The sequence below is a fragment of the Oncorhynchus nerka genome, linkage group LG4, assembly GCF_034236695.1.
Source record: "Oncorhynchus nerka isolate Pitt River linkage group LG4, Oner_Uvic_2.0, whole genome shotgun sequence".
NCBI lineage: Eukaryota > Metazoa > Chordata > Actinopteri > Salmoniformes > Salmonidae > Oncorhynchus > Oncorhynchus nerka.
Window position 1 is genome coordinate 44,021,621 of NC_088399.1, and position 18,712 is coordinate 44,040,332.

The 18,712-nt window shown below is 45.3% G+C and overlaps 1 protein-coding gene across 1 annotated transcript in view; it reads right to left on the reverse strand.

The window, feature by feature from the left end:
- The window catches only part of nnt (nicotinamide nucleotide transhydrogenase), a 63,588-nt gene that overhangs the window by 39,439 nt on the left and 5,437 nt on the right, over window positions 1-18,712 (reverse strand). Inside the window, 9 exon segments of the mRNA XM_065018111.1 lie at window positions 540-654; window positions 2,972-3,179; window positions 3,182-3,205; window positions 4,136-4,331; window positions 4,599-4,822; window positions 6,275-6,313; window positions 16,553-16,628; window positions 16,630-16,703; window positions 18,216-18,369. Of these exon segments, the coding sequence (XP_064874183.1) occupies window positions 540-654; window positions 2,972-3,179; window positions 3,182-3,205; window positions 4,136-4,331; window positions 4,599-4,822; window positions 6,275-6,313; window positions 16,553-16,628; window positions 16,630-16,703; window positions 18,216-18,369 (1,110 nt within the window).

Below are 18,712 nucleotides of genomic sequence, written 5' to 3' on the forward strand. Positions count from 1 at the left end.
TACGTAAAAAATGAATGTCCGTTGATTTATCCAACGTCAAAAACCACACGGAGGCCTGAGCAGCCAACATTCACAACAGTTTTAACCAGAACCACCTTCTCTCAGCGCTGCTTCAAAACCTCATCATCTTAGTTTACCTTCCATCTATCATCATATTATGGATTGATCCTATGGTTAATGCTTCCAATGAAAACTCTCCTTAAGGGCCAACAGTGGAGCAGGATTGTGAGCAGAGTGCTTTTTATTGAAGGATAGCTGAACTTACCTAAAATGGGCCAGAGCACAGGATTTCAAAAGGAGATACGACTTCCATCGTATTTCTAAGAATCAGTTCAACGATTACAGGTCAGTCCAGGTTGGTGGATATTAGGGCCATAGATATAGAATTATTAGAACAGGAAAAGACACAAATGTCACTTCACCATCTTAACTTAAAACATTGATTTGAATGGGGATGTCCGTCCCAGTAAATCTATTTATTTGATTAGGGTAGAGGCGGCATGTAGGTCGTACCATGACGGCCGAGAGAGAGAGGACACAGAGGCCATTGTGTAGCTGGGGTCCAGCATGTAGGGGATCATCAGGCCCACACTGGAGACCATCAGCCCAGCGTTCATAGCATCAGCACACCTGGAGAGAGGAGGAGAAGAAAGACTGTAGGCATGGACATATAGAGCTAAATGCATATCAGGACATTACTATGCGGTGCCCATCTAATTTATTATGGCCTTCAGTTACAAGTATTCAGTCCTCATCCACTTTTGAAGAACAATCTGAAAGTGAGCATTTGAATTATTATCCAAGGATGTTACTATCACACACATTGTAAGGATTAAAAAGGGAGTTTATCCTTGAACTAATTCAATCCTTGGCAGGCAGGTAGAAAGATAACAGAGAATTGATTTTCATTTCAGAGACTGAAATGTGTTCATGAGGCTGTTTCATGCTAAATTGAAACTGAATACACGTTGATAATCAAATGAACAGACCCAGCATCTGGATTCCACCGCCTGTGACATGGGACGCATTGTGATGTTTCATTCACTATTTTCCTCATTTGAAAGCCTTCCAAAAACAAACCCATGACTGAAAAACAAAATGCAAAAGAAAATAACAAGAAAAACGTATCTAGCGTGAAATGTGCATTTTGCGGAAAATGGACGTTTTAATCTTTTATCTGAGCAGGTTTTCCAGGTTCCAGTGGGACTGTGGAGTGGGAACGCTCCCTGGGATAATACGTTCCAGCTTTCGGGAACAAGTGGAAAATGACTGGGGGCGGAGGGGCTAATTAGTGCCAAACTGGGAAAGGTTCCGCCTGGCCTAGCTTGGAGCAGGGGGGCCTGGGTGGCACGGCTGGGACAGGGGACTGAGAGGAGGGGTGCAGACTCGGGTACAGACGCTCAGGCATCAACCTGAAGGACCCAGACCACTACTGGTCTACTGGTCTACTACTGACCAGAGGGTTATTGGATCAAACCCAAGCTGCTTAAATTGAGATGTGGTGCCCATGATCAGAACATTCCTGAAAACGCCGTAAAATGTATGCATGTAATATATATATACACTACGTGACCAAAGGTATGTAGACACCTGCTCATTGAACATCTCATTCCAAAATTATGGCCATTAATATGGAGTTGGTCCCTGCTTTGCTGCTATCGAAGCCTCCACTTTTCTGGGAAGGCTTTCCACTAGATGTTGGAACATTGCTGCGGGGACTTGCTTCCATTCAGCCACAAGAGCATTAGTGAGGTTGGGAACTGATGTTGGGCGATTAGGTCTGGCTTGCAGTCAGCATTCCAATTCATCCCAAAGGTGTTCAATGGGGTTGTGGGCAGGGCTCTGTGCAGGCCACAAACCATTTCTGTATAGACCTCACTTTGAGCACTAGGGCTTTCTCATGCTGAAACAGTAAAGGGCCTTCCCCAAACTGTTGCCACAAAGTTGGAAGTACAGCCTAGACAGAACCATGATAAACAGCCCCAGACCATTATTACTCCTCCACCAAACTTTACAGTTGGCACTATCTATTCAGGCAGGTAGCATTCTCTTGGCATCCGCCAAACCCAGATTCATCCATTGGACTGCAAGATAGTTAAGCGTGATTCATCACTCCAGAGAATGCATTTCCACTGCTCCAGAGTCCAATGGCGGCGAGCTTTACAGCACTCCAGCTGACACTTGGCATTATGCATGGTGATCTTAGGCTTTTGTGCGGCTGCTCAGCCATGGAAACGCATTTCATGAAGCACCCGACGAACAGTTGTTGTGCTGACGTTGCTTCCCGAGGAAGTTTGGAACTCGGTAGTGAGTGTTGCAACCGAGGACAGACGATCTTTATGCGCAACACACTTCAGCACTCAGCGGCCCCGTTCTGTGAGTTTGTGTGGCCTACCATTTTGTGGCAGAGCAGTTGTTGCTCCTTGACATTTCCACTTCACAATAACAGCACTTAACAGCACAGTTGACCGGGGCAGCTCTGGCGGGGCAGAAATTTGACGAACTGACTTGTTGGAAAGGTGGCATCCTATGACAGTGCCACGTTGAAAGTCACTGAGCTCTTCAATCTACTGCCAATGTTTGTCTGTTGCAATTGCATGGCTGTGTGCTCTATTTTATACACCTGTCAGCAACAGGCATGGTTTAAATAGCCGAATCCACTCATTTGAAGGGGTGTCCACATACGTTTGTATATAGTGTATGAATAATAACATCTATGGACAAATTGATCAAGTCAATGGGCCGTGATGATGAATATGTATAAGGAATATACGTATTGCTTTAACTGCCTCATTTGCTGACAGGAAATGTAGGTCAAAGTGGAACCGTAAAAACTCATGGCGTGCTTGGCCTAGGATTTCCTATCCCTTTTCACTTGCAGCTCCCAACAAAAACAACATCCCATGTCCACCTCCCCACTCCCATAGAATTACATAGGACTCAAATACAATGCATCACTATTCCCAATCACAATCGTCCGTCCTCACCTTGTGGTTTCCCATAAGCCACCAGGGATCCGCTGAAGGTGACCCCGCTGAAGGTGACCCCTCCGATGAAGGTGTCCAGGTAGGCGATGATCTTGGTGAGGTTGGCAGCCGGGTCGGTAGCAAAGTGAGGGTACTCGATCATGTACTCTGCCACGTAGGTCAGCACTGTAGCCAGACCCACCAGGCTGTGATCTGGATCTTCCTAGCGATACCCAACTCTGGGGGGCAGAGGGGATGAGGACCGGTCAACACACACAGAGACGTGCGCAAAGACGCACACCCTAAGAATTGCTGGGGTACGGGTAGTCCTGAGGCACAGGTATGGCTGATGTTTGGGGGAAATTCCTTGTTTGTGAGTGCACCTCCGTGTGTGTGTGTTCTGGTGTGTGTGTTCTTCTTAAAGCCCCGCAGACATGGGTGGGGTTAATAGGAGCATTTGGAAAAGCAAACAGGCTAAGGTCTGAACGGATGGCTTAGTCTAGGTTCCAACTTGATTCCAGGAAGAATTACCATGTGGATTGACTTGACTGGAACATGCTTAAGACATGATGGTGACCATTACCTCAGCACAGCTGCAGTATGAGCAGTAAGCAGTTACTCATATGATTGAAGGAGACAACACATGTAGACTACAGTAAATAACATATGTTGTTCAGCTCATTCAGGCATGCAAATCCAACACACACACGCACACACACAGAGTACAAAACATTAGGAACACCTTCCTAATATTGATTTGGCACCCCTTTTCGCCTTCAGATCAGCCTCAATTCGTTGGACTCTACAAGGTGTCGAAAGCATTCCACAGGGATGCTGGCCCATGTTGTTTCTAATGCTTTCCACACCTATGTCAAGTTGAACGTCCTTTGGGTGGTGGTCAGTCTATGTCATGCTCAGTCTATGTCCTGGTCAGTCTATGTCATGGTCAGTCTATGTCATGGTCAGTCTATGTCCTGGTCAGTCTATGTCATGGTCAGTCTATGTCATGGTCAGTCTATGTCCTGGTCAGTCTATGTCCTGGTCAGTCTATGTCATGGTCAGTCTATGTCCTGGTCAGTCTATGTCATGGTCAGTCTATGTCATGGTCAGTCTATGTCATGGTCAGTCTATGCCTAATGTTTTGTACACTCAAGCATGCACACACTTACCAGCGATGCCACCCACAGCCATGGCGGCACTCATCTGTGCCAGGAGCTCAGGGGTGGGCTTCAGAAAGCCCAGGGTGACAGCGATGCCCCCTGCCACACCAATCATGCCCAGGGCATTACCCAGGCATGCAGTGGACTGGTTGGACAGACCAGCCAGGATTCCCACACAGCACATACCAGAGTCCATGTACATCATCTAGAGAGAGAGAGAGAGAGAGAGAGAGAGAGAGAGAGAGAGAGAGAGAGAGAGACTGTAGTGCCTTAGACCTGGGCCATGTTCAGTAGGGCACAGCGTAGCAAAAAGTCGTGGCAAAAATGTAAACCTGTTCTAAATTAAAAAGTTCAGGTAATACATGCCCATTTCAGTCACGTTTTCTGCCTACTTAACACAACCGAATGAACACAACGCCTGAGCCCACCTGATACATAGTGGTACATAGTGTAAGGGTTAGGTGATGCTCACCTGTTCAATTTTGTAGCCAGCCTGCATGGCGACTCCATAGCCCCCCACAAACAACCCGGTGGGCAGTAGGTACAGGTAGTTGTATTCTGGAGGGTCAGTGGGATGCTTGAACATGTCCAGCATCTTCTTGGTGACCAGGAAACCACCTGAGAGAGAAAGAGAACAAAACCAGTCAAACTCAACCTGGTAGACAACGGTCTGCATATACACTCTGTTTGGGAACGCTTCAGGCATAACAGGGTGAAGACGGTTATTTCATATTTCAAATATTTATAGCACCTTTATTTGATATTTGAGTAACCCATTAAAAGTGTGCGCACAAAAGGTTCCTAAAAGCCAACTTAGTGAATGTAGTAGCTGGGGTTTTTCTTGGTGGAGTCGCTCCCCTGATATAACGACCAGACGGAACACTTCATTCTGCTGGGGCGGATCACATTACATTCCAAAAGCAACCTCTGGGTTCTCTACATCGCCACTACACCCCCACACTCAGACAGGTTATCCAGTGGCTAACATCTGTCACTTCAGCTGTACGTGCTAATTTTAGCCCAGCCCAGACCTCAATCACTTAAACACACCAATATATATTTATTTTTTTTTAATATTTCAGACTTGAGGCTCAGAGTCAATACATTCAGATTCAAGAATGCAAAGGGCAGGTATTGAAGAAAAGCATGCACAGGATTTTAAAAACACATGGCAATACAAAAGGCAAGAGCCAGAGGAAGAAAAAACTATTCCTCAACCCGTTGTATGAGGAGCAGGTACTCTATAAATTTCAGGGTTAGTTTATTGAAACTAAATCGGAGGGCAATTTTTTGGTGTATTCACTTCACAATATAAAAATTGTAGCAGAAGGGCTAGGAAACAAATGGTGGAATGTCCGTTTTTATGTTACTGAAGGTTTATGGATGGTGCGGTAGACCACTAAGAAATGTTGCATGTGGAAAGGAAACCAATAGGGACTTTAAAACTAAATTAAACACCTGCTCTTTAAAGAAAATGAATATAGATATATATATATAAAGAGGTGCACTTTAAGCACACTGGAACATATGCACAAAGAGATCTGAGAGAGTCATAATAACTGGTTATTACAGCAAATGAATCCCTCTCATGATCTTTGACCCTGCTCAGTGTTCTGGCCTGTTGGAGTGCCCTCGCACAGACTGGGACCTCTGGACCGCTGCAGCGGGTTGCCTTTGAATGAATGACTCAGCGGCTGTCTAGAACGATGCACTAAAGACTTTCCCGACACTACCATTAACAACGTTCCCTCATTTCTTCTCAGCAGAGCTAGACTAAGCCTGGTTTATTGCATGGCCAAGGCCCTTTTGAAGACCACTCAGTCATTTCCAGTTCATGTGTGACGTTCCTTCTTTTCCACCTAAAGGGAGTTAGGGAAGGGCACGAACAGGGTCCATGGGCCAACTAACGGTCAAAGCTGAGGAAGAGGGCACAGTGGAGCAATAAGCAGTTTCTTAATAGATAGTCAAGTGAAATAAATGGCCCTAAAGGGGTCTGATATCCACGTATCTTACGTATTCTAAGATCTTATATAAGGTCTCCAAAAGGGGTACAATTTTGAGGTAAGGGGAGCTTGTCTGCTCCATTCACTATCTGTTTTCACAGTTACTGTCTGGTTTAGTCCAGAGTCACTCGCCAGCGATGTTGACCCCCCCTCATGAGAGACAGACCGCCCACAGCAGTCAGACCTGGAATAAACACACACACACACAGTAAGCACAGCTTAGATCACATTACAGACATGTTTTTCAATTAGTCCCACATGTGTTGAACTGATGTCAAATGTCAAATGATAATGACAAAACACTGAAACATTATTGCTTCTCTGCCCTGTCAGACAAACAAAGCTTTATAACATTTGATGTGCTGTACAGAGAGGCATGTTTCTTACACATTGCATTCGAGCGCAGCAGCACAGCTTAATGAGGAAAATGTCAGAGCGCAGAGGGAGACCTGATAGCCATCAGCCCTATAATGACTTACAAATGCAGCCTGCTGTACAGCAGTGAACAACACAACAACAGGCTGGTCAGACAGAGCCAACCTGCTCCCAGTCATGTGTTTATGTGTCTGACTGAATGAGTGAGCTTTTCCTGGCTGTCCCGTTCTGGAACTCCACAGTAACAATTAGTCACAGAGACAGGCCAAGGTTTGAATTAAAAGGTGACTGCACGCTACCTCAGTGTCACAGGAAATACATACAGCAGACAATTAGGTTAGAAACATCACCTCGCACACTCTGTCAAAAAGAGAGATATGGTGTCGTCGTCCCCCGAGTGGAGCAGTGGTCTACGGCACTGCATCGCACTGCTAGCTGTGCCACTAGAGATCCTGGTTCGAGTCCAGGCTCTGTCGCAACCGGGAGGCCCATGAGGCGCCGCACATTTGGCCCAGCGTCGTCCGGGTTAGGGGAGCGTTTGGCCGGCCGGGATGTCCTTGTCCCATCGGGCTCTAGCGACTCCTGTGGCGGGCCGGGCGCATGCACGCTGACATGGTTGCCAGGTGTACGTTGTTTTCTCCAACACATTGGTGTGGCTAGCTTCCGGGTTAAGCGGGCATCGTGTCAAAAAGCAGTGCGGCTTGGCTGGGTTGTGTTTTGGAGGATGCACGGCTCTCGACCTTCGCCTCTCCCGAGTCCGTACGGGAGTTGCAGCGATGGGACAAGACTTTGACTACCAATTGGATACCACGAAATTGCGGAAAAAAAGAAAGGAAAAAAAAGTACTTAAAAAAAAAAAAGTTCATAAAAAAGCGAGACATGCTGCTCACAATAATCTACCAGGTGAACTTTGAGCCCTTAATGCCATCAGATCCCCATCAGTTTCCCTCCCTTGAAAAGAGGGCGAGTTACTTTTGGAAAACAAAGGCGTCATACTCAGGCCATAAAGATCACAGACATGCCAAATAGACCAAGTAGACACCAATACCACCTACATAGCACTGACTTATCAAGACAGCTCTTAGATAGTCAGCCAGTCATGTCTATATTGATCACACACACACACAATAAAGGTGAAGTCCCATGGGATGACAGTTATCCCAGAAGTGTCTCTTCGTCACATCCCACGCAGGGCGGACTTCAGAAGGGAAAGACTTTAGCTAATTGTGACTCAACAGTTTCAGGTAGATTAAAGAGCTGTCATGAGGATGGTGCCAGCCATTGGGCAAAACCAAGGGCTCCTCATCAAAAGTAACCCAACGCTCCAGACAGAGATTGACAAAGACTTCTCTCTCTCTCTCCCTCTTAAGAATCTGAAATTCCAATATAGTTCACTAACGTCTTGGGCTCGAACAGCTCTTTCAGCTTTATTACATTTGGCACAGCAATAACCTTAACTCCAATGGCTTCAATGTTTCCACTTCTTTGCATGACCAAGATAAAAGGAATGGTTTAGGTAATGCCAAATATGTGGGGAACACACCTAAGAGACAATGTGTGAGCAGAGAGACTGAGAATGACTAGGGTGGTGCGGGTACCAGGGTACAGTGGCAAGAAAAAGTATGTGAACCCTTTGGAATTACCTGGATTTTGCATAAATTTGACATCAAATTTGATCTGATCTTCATCTAAGTCACATCAATAGACAACCACAGCGTGCTTAAACTAATAATACACAAGTTATTGTGTTTTTCTTGTCTATATTCAATACATCATTTCAACAGGTTGGGAAAAGTATGTGAACCCCTAGGCTAATGACTTCTCCAAAGGCTAATTGAAATCAGTAGTCAACTAACCTGGAGTCCAATCAATGAGACGAGATTGGAGATTTTGGTTAGAGCTGCCCTACTGCATAAAAAACATTCACAAAATTTGAGTTTGCTATTCACAAGAAGCATTGCCTGATGTGAACCATGCCTCGAACAAAAAAGATCTCAGAAGACCTAAGATTGAGAATTGTTCACTTGCATAAAGCTGGAAGGGGGTTACAAAAGTATCTCTAAACGCCTAGATGTTCATCAGTCCACGGTAAGACAAATTGCCTATAAATGGAGAAATTTCAGCACTGTTGCTACTCTTCCTTGGAGTGGCCGTCCTGCAAAGATGACTGCAAGAGCACAGCGCAGAATGCTCAATGAGGTTAAGAAGAATCCTAGAGTGTCAGCTAAAGACTTACAGACATCTCTGGAAGATGCTAACATCTATGTTGACGAGTCTACAATACATAAAACACGAAACAAGAATGGTGTTCATGGGAGGACACCATGGAAGAAGCCACTGCTGTCCCAAAAAAAAACATTGCTGCACATCTGAAGTTTGCAAAAGAGCACCTGGATGTTCTACAGAGCTACTGGCAAAATATTCTGTGGACAGATTAAACTAAAGTTGTGTGGTTTGGAAGGAACACACAACACTATGTGTGGAGAAAAAAATGCAAAGCACACCAACAACAAAACCTCATCTTAACTATACACTATGGTGGAGGGAGCATAATGGTTTGGGGCTGCCTCAGGGCCTCGGCAGCTTGCTATCATCGATGGAAAAATGAATTCCCAAGTATATCAAGACGTTTTTCAGGAGAATGTTAGGCTACCTGTCCGCCAATTGAAGCTCAACAGACGTTAGGTGATGCAAAAGGACAACAACCCAAAATACAGAAGTATATCCACAGCAGAATGGCTTCAACAGAAGAAAATAAGCCTTCTGGAGTGGCCCAGTCAGTCCTGACCTCAACCCAATTGAGATGCTGTGGCATGACCTCAAGAGAGTGGTTTACACCAGACATCCCAAGAATATTGTGGAACTGAAATAGTTTAGTAAAGAGGAATGGTCCAGAATTACTCCAGACCGTTGTGCAGGTGAGTAATTGTGTCAGACTACCCTAACTTTCGTCATTTCTGGTCACAACTTGCAGACTTGTTTACGTGCTGCTGTGCGTTTTGTTGCTAACCTTACTTTGCTACCTGACAACTTTACGATTTTTACTTTTTAATTACCGTTTATATTTTTTGTTTTTTTCATTCAACTTTTTCACTCCGGACGCTTTATCTGGACGTGGTTCGTCAGGACCTCCACCAGCCGAAGCTAAGTAGTAACATTAATAACATGATGCCTTCTAATTGCAGTCGCTGTACTGATAATATACAGGAGAATGATCACCTTACGGCCAGGATAGCTGTGCTGCAAACACAGCTTCAGACACAATCATTAGGCAAGGCCAATCAGGCCCAGAAACTAGAATATGCATATAATTGTCAGATTAGGATAGAAAACACTCTAAAGTTTCCAAAACTGTGAAAATATTGTCTGTGAGTATAACAGAACTGATATTGCAGGTGAAAACCTGAGGAAAATCAAACCAGGAAGTGCTATTTTTCCTGAAAGCTCTCTGTTCCATTGGATGCCTTGCCTCCATTTAAAGGGATATCAACCAGATTCATTTTCATATGGCTTCCTCAAGGTGTCAACAGTCTTTAGACACAGTTTCAGGCTTTTATTTTGAAAAATTAGCGAGAAAGATAACATCGCGTCAGTGGATAGCTGGGTGTTCGCAGAGTTTTGCTTGCGCAACAGAGTGGGGCAGCCACTGACTCTCCCTCTCCTATTGAAAAAGCGTCAGTCCCGGTTGATATATTATCGATTATATATTTAAAAAACAACCTGAGGATTGATTATAAAAAACGTTTGACATGTTTCTGTGGACATTACGGATACTATTTGGAATTTTCGTCTGCAATGTCGCGACCGCTCAAGCCTGTGGATTTCTGAACATAACGCGCTGAACAAATGGAGGTATTTTGGATATGAAATAATCTTTATGGAACAAAAGGAACATTTATTGTGTAACTGGGAGTCTCGTGAGTGCAAACATCTGAAGATCATCAAAGGTAAGCGATTTAATCTATTGCTTTTCTGACTTTCGTGACCAATCCCACGCTGAGGTCTGTCCAACGCTGGTCAGACCAAGCTGACTCCACACTCCAAGACTGCTTCCATCACGTGGACTGGGACATGTTTCGTATTGCGTCAGATGGAAATATTGACGAATACGCTGATTCGGTGTGCGAGTTCATTAGAACGTGCGTCGAAGATGTCGTTCCCATAGCAACGATAAAAACATTCCCAAACCAGAAACCGTGGATTGATGGCAGCATTCGCGTGAAACTGAAAGCGCGAACCACTGCTTTTAATCAGGGCAAGGTGTCTGGTAACATGTCCGAATATAAACAATGCAGCTATTCCCTCCGCAAGGCTATTAAACAAGCTAAGCGTCAGTACAGAGACAAAGTGGAATCTCAATTCAATGGCTCAGACACAAGAGGCATGTGGCAGGGTCTACAGTCAATCACGGACTACAAGAAGAAACCCAGCCCAGTCACAGACCAGGATGTCTTGCTCCCAGGCAGACTAAATAACTTTTTTGCCCGCTTTGAGGACAATACAGTGCCACTGACACGGCCTGCAACGAAAACATGCGGTCTCTCCTTCACTGCAGCTGAGGTGAGTAAGACATTTAAACGTGTTAACCCTCGCAAGGCTGCAGGCCCAGACGGCATCCCCAGCCGCGCCCTCAGAGCATGCGCAGACCAGCTGGCCGGTGTGTTTACGGACATATTCAATCAATCCCTATACCAGTCTGCTGTTCCCACATGCTTCAAGAGGGCCACCATTGTTCCTGTTCCCAAGAAAGCTAAGGTAACTGAGCTAAACGACTACCGCCCGTAGCACTCACTTCCGTCATCATGAAGTGCTTTGAGAGACTAGTCAAGGACCATATCACCTCCACCCTACCTGACACCCTAGACCCACTCCAATTTGCTTACCGCCCAAATAGGTCCACAGACGATGCAATCTCAACCACACTGCACACTGCCCTAACCCACCTGGACAAGAGGAATACCTATGTGAGAATGCTGTTCATCGACTACAGCTCGGCATTCAACACCATAGTACCCTCCAAGCTCGTCATCAAGCTCGAGACCCTGGGTCTCGACCCCGCCCCTGTGCAACTGGGTACTGGACTTCCTGACGGGCCGCCCCAGGTGGTGAGGGTAGGCAACAACATCTCCTCCCCGCTGATCCTCAACACGGGGCCCCACAAGGGTGCGTTCTGAGCCCTCTCCTGTACTCCCTGTTCACCCACGACTGCGTGGCCACGCACGCCTCCAACTCAATCATCAAGTTTGCGGACGACACAACAGTGGTAGGCTTGATTACCAACAACGACGAGACGGCCTACAGGGAGGAGGTGAGGGCCCTCGGAGTGTGGTGTCAGGAAAATAACCTCACACTCAACGTCAACAAAACTAAGGAGATGATTGTGGACTTCAGGAAACAGCAGAGGGAACACCCCCTATCCACATCGATGGAACAGTAGTGGAGAGGGTAGCAAGTTTTAAGTTCCTCGGCATACACATCACAGACAAACTGAATTGGTCCACTCACACTGACAGCGTCGTGAAGAAGGCGCAGCAGCGCCTCTTCAACCTCAGGAGGCTGAAGAAATTCGGCTTGTCACCAAAAGCACTCACAAACTTCTACAGATGCACAATCGAGAGCATCCTGGCGGGCTGTATCACCGCCTGGTACGGCAACTGCTCCGCCCTCAACCGTAAGGCTCTCCAGAGGGTAGTGAGGTCTGCACAACGCATCACCGGGGCAAACTACCTGCCCTCCAGGACACCTACACCACCCGATGTTACAGGAAGGCCATAAAGATCATCAAGGACATCAACCACCCGAACCACTGCCTGTTCACCCCGCTATCATTCAGAAGGCGAGGTCAGTACAGGTGCATCAAAGCTGGGACCGAGAGACTGAAAAACAGCTTCTATCTCAAGGCCATCAGACTGTTAAACAGCCACCACTAACATTGAGTGGCTGCTGCCAACACACTGTCATTGACACTGACCCAACTCCAGCCACTTTAATAATGGGAATTGATGGGAAATGATGTAAATATATCACTAGCCACTTTAAACAATGCTACCTTATATAATGTTACTTACCCTACATTATTCATTTCATATGCATACGTATATACTGTACTCTACATCATCGACTGCATCCTTATGTAATACATGTATCACTAGCCACTTTAACTATGCCACTTTGTTTACTTTGTCTACATACTCATCTCATATGTATATACTGTACTCGATACCATCTACTGTATGCTGCTCTGTACCATCACTCATTCATATATCCTTATGTACATATTCTTTATCCCCTTACACTGTGTATAAGACAGTAGTTTTGGAATTGTTAGTTAGATTACTTGTTGGTTATCACTGCATTGTCGGAACTAGAAGCACAAGCATTTCGCTACACTCGCATTAACATCTGCTAACCATGTGTATGTGACAAATAAAATTTGATTTGATTTGATTTGAATCTACTTGGCTGCTAGTGTTTGTAATATTTTGTCTACTGAGAGAGATGTTCTTACATAAACGCTTGTTATGCTTTCGCCGAAAAGCTGTATTGAAATCTGACACACCAGGTGGATTAACAACAAGCTAAGCTGTGTTTTGCTATATTGCACTTGTGATTTCATGAAAATGAAATATTTTTAGTAATTTGATTTGAATTTGTCGCACTGCAATTCAGCAGGTGTTGATGAAAATGAAACAGGATGGGTGCGTCAAGAAGTTTTAACTTTCACTGCTATGCGGATGACACACAGCTGTGCATTTCAATGAAGCATGGTGAAGCCCCAAAATTGCCCTCATTGAAAGCCTGTGTTTCTACTTTTAAACTCGCACAAACAGAGATGCTTGTTCTAGGTCCCAAGAAACAAAGAGATCTTTTATTAAATCTGACAATTAATCTTGATGGTTGTATAGTCGTCTCAAATAAAACCTTGAAGGACCTCGGCGTTACTCTGGACCCTGAGCTCTCTTTTGACGAACATATCAAGACTGTTTCAAGGACAGCTTTTTTCCATCTACGTAACATTGCAAAAATCAGAAACTTTCTGTCCAAAATGATGCAGAAAAATGTATCCATACTTTTGTTACTTCTAGGTTATACTACTGCAATGCTCTACTTTCCAGCTAACCGGAAAAAGCACTAAATAAACTTCAGTTAGTGCTAAACACGACTAAACACAAAAAAATCTGATCATATTACTCCAGTGCTAGCCTCTCTACACTGGCTTCCTGTTAAGGCAAGGGCTGATCTTACAAGGTTTTACCTGCTTAACCTACAAAGATTTACACGGACTTGCTCCTATCTATCTTTACGATTTGGTCCTGCCGTACATACCTACACGTACGCTACGGTCACGAGATGCAGGCCTCCTTATTGTCCCAAGAATTTCTAAGCAAACAGCTAGAGGCAGGGCTTTCCCCTATAGAGCTCCATTTTTATGGAATGGTCTGCCTACCCATGTGAGAGACGCAGACTCTTCAGTAGGTCCTATGATTGTGTGTAGTCTGGCCCAGGAGTGTGAAGGTGAATGGAAAGGCACTGGAGCAACGAACCACCCTTGCTGTCTCTGCCTGGCCGGTTCCCTTATCTCCACTGGGATTCTCTGCCTCTAACCCTATTACAGGGGCTGAGTCACTGGCTTACTGGTGCACTTCCATGCCATCCCTAAGAGGGGTGCGTCACTTGAGTGGGTTGAGTCACTGACGTGATCTTCCTGTCTGGGTTGGCGCCCCCCCTTGGGTTGTGCCGTGTCGGAGATCTTTGTGGGCTATACTCGGCCTTGTCTCAGGATTGTAAGTTGGTGGTTTAAGATATCCCTCTAGTGGTGTGGGAGCTGTGCTTTGGCAAAGTGGGCGGGGTTATATCCTGCCTGTTTGGCCCTGTCTGGGGGTATCGTCGGATGGGGCCACAGTCTCCCGACTACTCCTGTCTCAGCCTCCAGCATTTATGCTGCAGTAGTTTATGTGTCGGGCGGTTAGGGTCAGTCTGTTATATCTGGAGTATTTCTCCTGTCTTACCCGGTGTACTGTGTGAATTTAAGTATGTTCTCTCTAATTCTCTCTTTCTTTCTCTCCTCTCTCCTCTCTCTCTGAGGACCTGAGCCCTAGGACCATGCCTCAGGAATACCTGGCCTGATGACTCCTTGCTGTCCCCAGTCCACCTGGCCGTGCTGCTGCTCCAGTTTCAACTGTTCTGCCTGTGGCTATGACCATGACCTGTTCACCGGACGTGCTACCTGTCCCAGACCTGCTGTTTTCAACTCTCTAGAGACAGCAGGAGCGGTAGAGATTCTCTGAATGATCGGTTATGAAGAGCCAACTGACATTTACTCCTGAGGTGCTGACCTGTTGTACCCTCGACAACCACTGTAATTATTATTATTTGACCCTGCTGGTCATCTATGAACATTTTAACATCTTGGCCATGTTCTGTTATATTCTCCACCCGGCACAGCCACAAGAGGGACTGGCCACCCCTCATAGCCTGGTTCCTCTCTAGGTTTCTACCTAGGTTCTGGCCTTTCTAGGGAGTTTTTCCTAGCCACCGTGCTTCTACACCTGCATTGCTTGCTGTTTGGGGTTTTAGGCTGCGTTTCTGTACAGCACTTTGAGATATCAGCTGATGTAAGAAGGGCTATATAAATACATTTGATTTTATCCTCAACTATAGAAAACATTTTGTTGAGGTTATTGCTGCCAATGGAGGGTCAAGCAGTTATTAAATCCAAGGGTTCACATACTTTTCCCACCCTGCACTGGGAATGTTTACACGGTGTGTTCAAGAAAGATGTGAAAATGTATAATTGTTTGTGTGTTATAAGTTTAAGCAGACTATGTTTGCCTATTTTTGTGACCTAGATGAAGATCAGATCAAATTTTATGACCAATTTATGAAGAAATCCAGGTATTTCCAAAGGGTTCACATACTTTTTCTTGCCACAGTATGTATAGTGTGGACTAATAAAGTGGTTCACAGGAACTGTGCAGTAGGTCTAGGGAGATAATTGCTCCATTGGATGCCACCACCATGCCTCTTCTGAAGTTAGCGTCTGGGGCGACATGAAGGATATCATTTTGGACCACCATGGGCTCATTAAGACATTCAAACCTTTCCTGGTTCCTGGACCCAGACCCATGCCCTGACTGCAGTGCCCTACCGCCGCCCGGAGGAACAAGGAAAAGCTTAATGAGGCACATCGCCCTCGAAAGCAGTAGATATCACAGCCAGCGTGTCACTTCCGCCCGTGTCAAGAGTAATCAACATGCTGCGAACACACACACACACACACACACACACACACACACCCCGTCTGTAACACTTCCTGTTAATGAAGTAGATGTGGAAGGTGGGAAAGGGCAACAATGATCAGGAACTATTCATTTGCAATGGTGGCAAATTAATGTATTTTGCAACTAGGACTGAGTAATCATCAAATTTCCTCTCGCCACTATCCAAACATTGATTTACAATTGTATCAGCCTAATAATCAGTCTCTCTTTTATTTACAGAATAAATATTCAATTACAGATTCCTCTTCTATAATTCATTAGCCTATGTTCTTCTGCATACGCAGAGTGGAACCTGAGACCTATGCTTCCAGTTGCTTGAAGAGTAGTACTTTAAAACCACCCAGACTACAAGGAGCATGAATCATTTCCTGTTCCCTCTAGGTCCTACTCATCACTGAGAGGAGAGCACCTACAGGTGTGGAGGTGGAGGGAGAATCAGCCGCCAGTTCTGTGAAGGAATCTCCTCTGCACAGTTACAGCAATGCCTTTTAGAGATTAGTAAATCAAATGAGTAACATCTGGGTTTTAAAATGTGATAAATTCTCATTTGAAACCAAATCCTAAGTGATGCATCTTAGGCCTGGATGCATTTTCTTCAGTAGTTTTACCTCATATATATATATATATATATATATATATATATATATATATATATATATATATATATATAAATACATTCCTGAATATACTACTTTACAAAATAATGACGTGCCTCTGTTTAGTCTTCTGTATCCAGTTCATTAAGATTAGTCTTCATAAACACACACCAGAGAGGGCGTTGGTGACGGACATGAGTGGGGAGTGAACTGCTGGGCTCACCCACCACACCACAATGGTAGCCAGGGCCGAAGGTGGTCACCATCTGAGTGAAGGCTGCATTGGGGGAAGCCAGGCCCAGGCCTAAAAGGGTGCCAAGACCTGAGAGGGAGAAAGGAGGGAGAGAGTTAATAACTTAATAACACTACACCACACCGCATATCCAATGTCCATACTGAATAGCAGGTCTCTAAACCCCATGAGGTGTTGACATGAATTTAATGAGGCCTGTGAGGCAAACTAGACTCTTTCTATTGTCTGCTAATTTTCTTAAGTGAGGACAAGAGACAGATATGATGCCATTAGCATTTCAGCTAGGCAGCAATTGCAGCAACCAAACTGTAGTGGTGGCGACGCGCCGACCACAGCCAACCCAGAACGAGCTGCTCGGGGGAATGTGTGAACGGGGTTTACAGGCCTGCCATCTACAGTCTCCACTACCAGAGCAGGGGTCTGTGGGAAACAGCTACAGCACCACTTCAGACAGACACAGCAGGGGGAGGGAGGGCTCGTCATCTCACATTTTATTATACCTAGTTTCCTGGCACTAAGAGGCTGCTGGTGGTGGTTTATGGGATGGGGGGGGGGCAGGTTAGGGTGAGTTCTAATTAGGTGACCAATCCTCATTTCAAAGGAGCTCTCAGCCATTTTGCCTTTCTGGCCTTTCGCATGGTTGATCCGGTGGTCAGAAAATCAAGATGTTCCAGCAGCACCTTCCATCCTTGGCTTCATAGAGGAGAGACAGAGATACGGAGCGAACTAACTCATGAACGGACATAAAGATAAATGTGCCTGTTTGTTTATCTCAGGGTGTTTATTTACGTGTGAACCCAGTTTGTGGCTCATTTATCTGAATGTTGGGGAAGAAGGCTGTGTTCTCTGGGTCTCTTTGATCTGATTCCAGAACAGAACAGAGCAGAGAGTTACTGCCTGCCTGCCTGCCTTCTCTCTCTCTTTCTCTCTCTCTCTCTCTCTCTCTCTCTCTCTCTCTCTCACAGACTAACCTCTGAGCCGCCGCCTGTAACCAATAGAAATAATCTGCACAGATTTCAGTTCAGGGTAGCGTTTATGTCTAATCACGGCTGATGCTGCTCTCAGAACGGGGTTACAGCTCACCTTTCCCACATTAGTCAGCTATGCGGATGACTTGCTAGTGTTAGTAGAGAATAGAACAATGTAATGAATGTGAAAGGTAATAAAACACTAACAGGCTGCTTTAACCCCCCACGATAGTCCTGTTAACCCAGGTCAGGGTGAGCGAGAGAAAGAGAGAGAGGGAGACCACCATACAAGCTCACAGAGACTCATGACATGGCTCAGTTTAGGAGGCCGTTATTCTGACAGCCAGCAGTGTTGCTCTGGATCCTCTGCTTTCTGCTGTGTCAGCCATTTTATTCCCCTTAAGTTATAATTAAGTAAACAACTGACTTAGATCCGGGTGGTGTTCGTTAGGGCACACCGTAGTAAAAATTGTGGAACAGAACATGAAAATGAGCATTAAGTCCAGGTAACTTCAAATCATTTTACTACATTTTCCTCCATTTGTTACCTCCTGAACATGACCCTGGAAGGCAATGTAAGTATAAATGAATGAAGTGTCTAGGCAGTCCGTGCAGTCAGCGTACATGCCAGCGGTGGTCAGGGTGGCCTTGATGGGGGACATGGCAGCAGCCTTCTCCTTGGCCAGCTCCTGCATGCTCTTGGGTTTGGGAGTGGCTGCCACTGTGATATTATCGGGCAGAGGAGCTGGGAAGAGGTTGTTGCCATTCTACAGCAGATAGAGAGGACAACATTGTTAGAACTACCAACAATTCCCAAAAAACTAAAGGGAGCCTATGGGTTCAAAATTCACATTTTACCAATATCTTCCAAAACAATTTCCATAAGCAAACATTGAGACCCATTTCATTTGCCAACTGCAGAGGTAGAGCAAGTAAATGCATCATAGATTCCCTGATTAACCAGTCTTCCCTCCCTCCCTCCCTTGTTGTGCAAGTTTTATTTTACCTTTATTTAACTAGGAAATCAGTTAAGAACCAACTCTTATTTTCAATGACGGCCTAGGAACAGTGGGTTAACTGCCTTGTTCAGGAGCAGAATGACAGATTTAT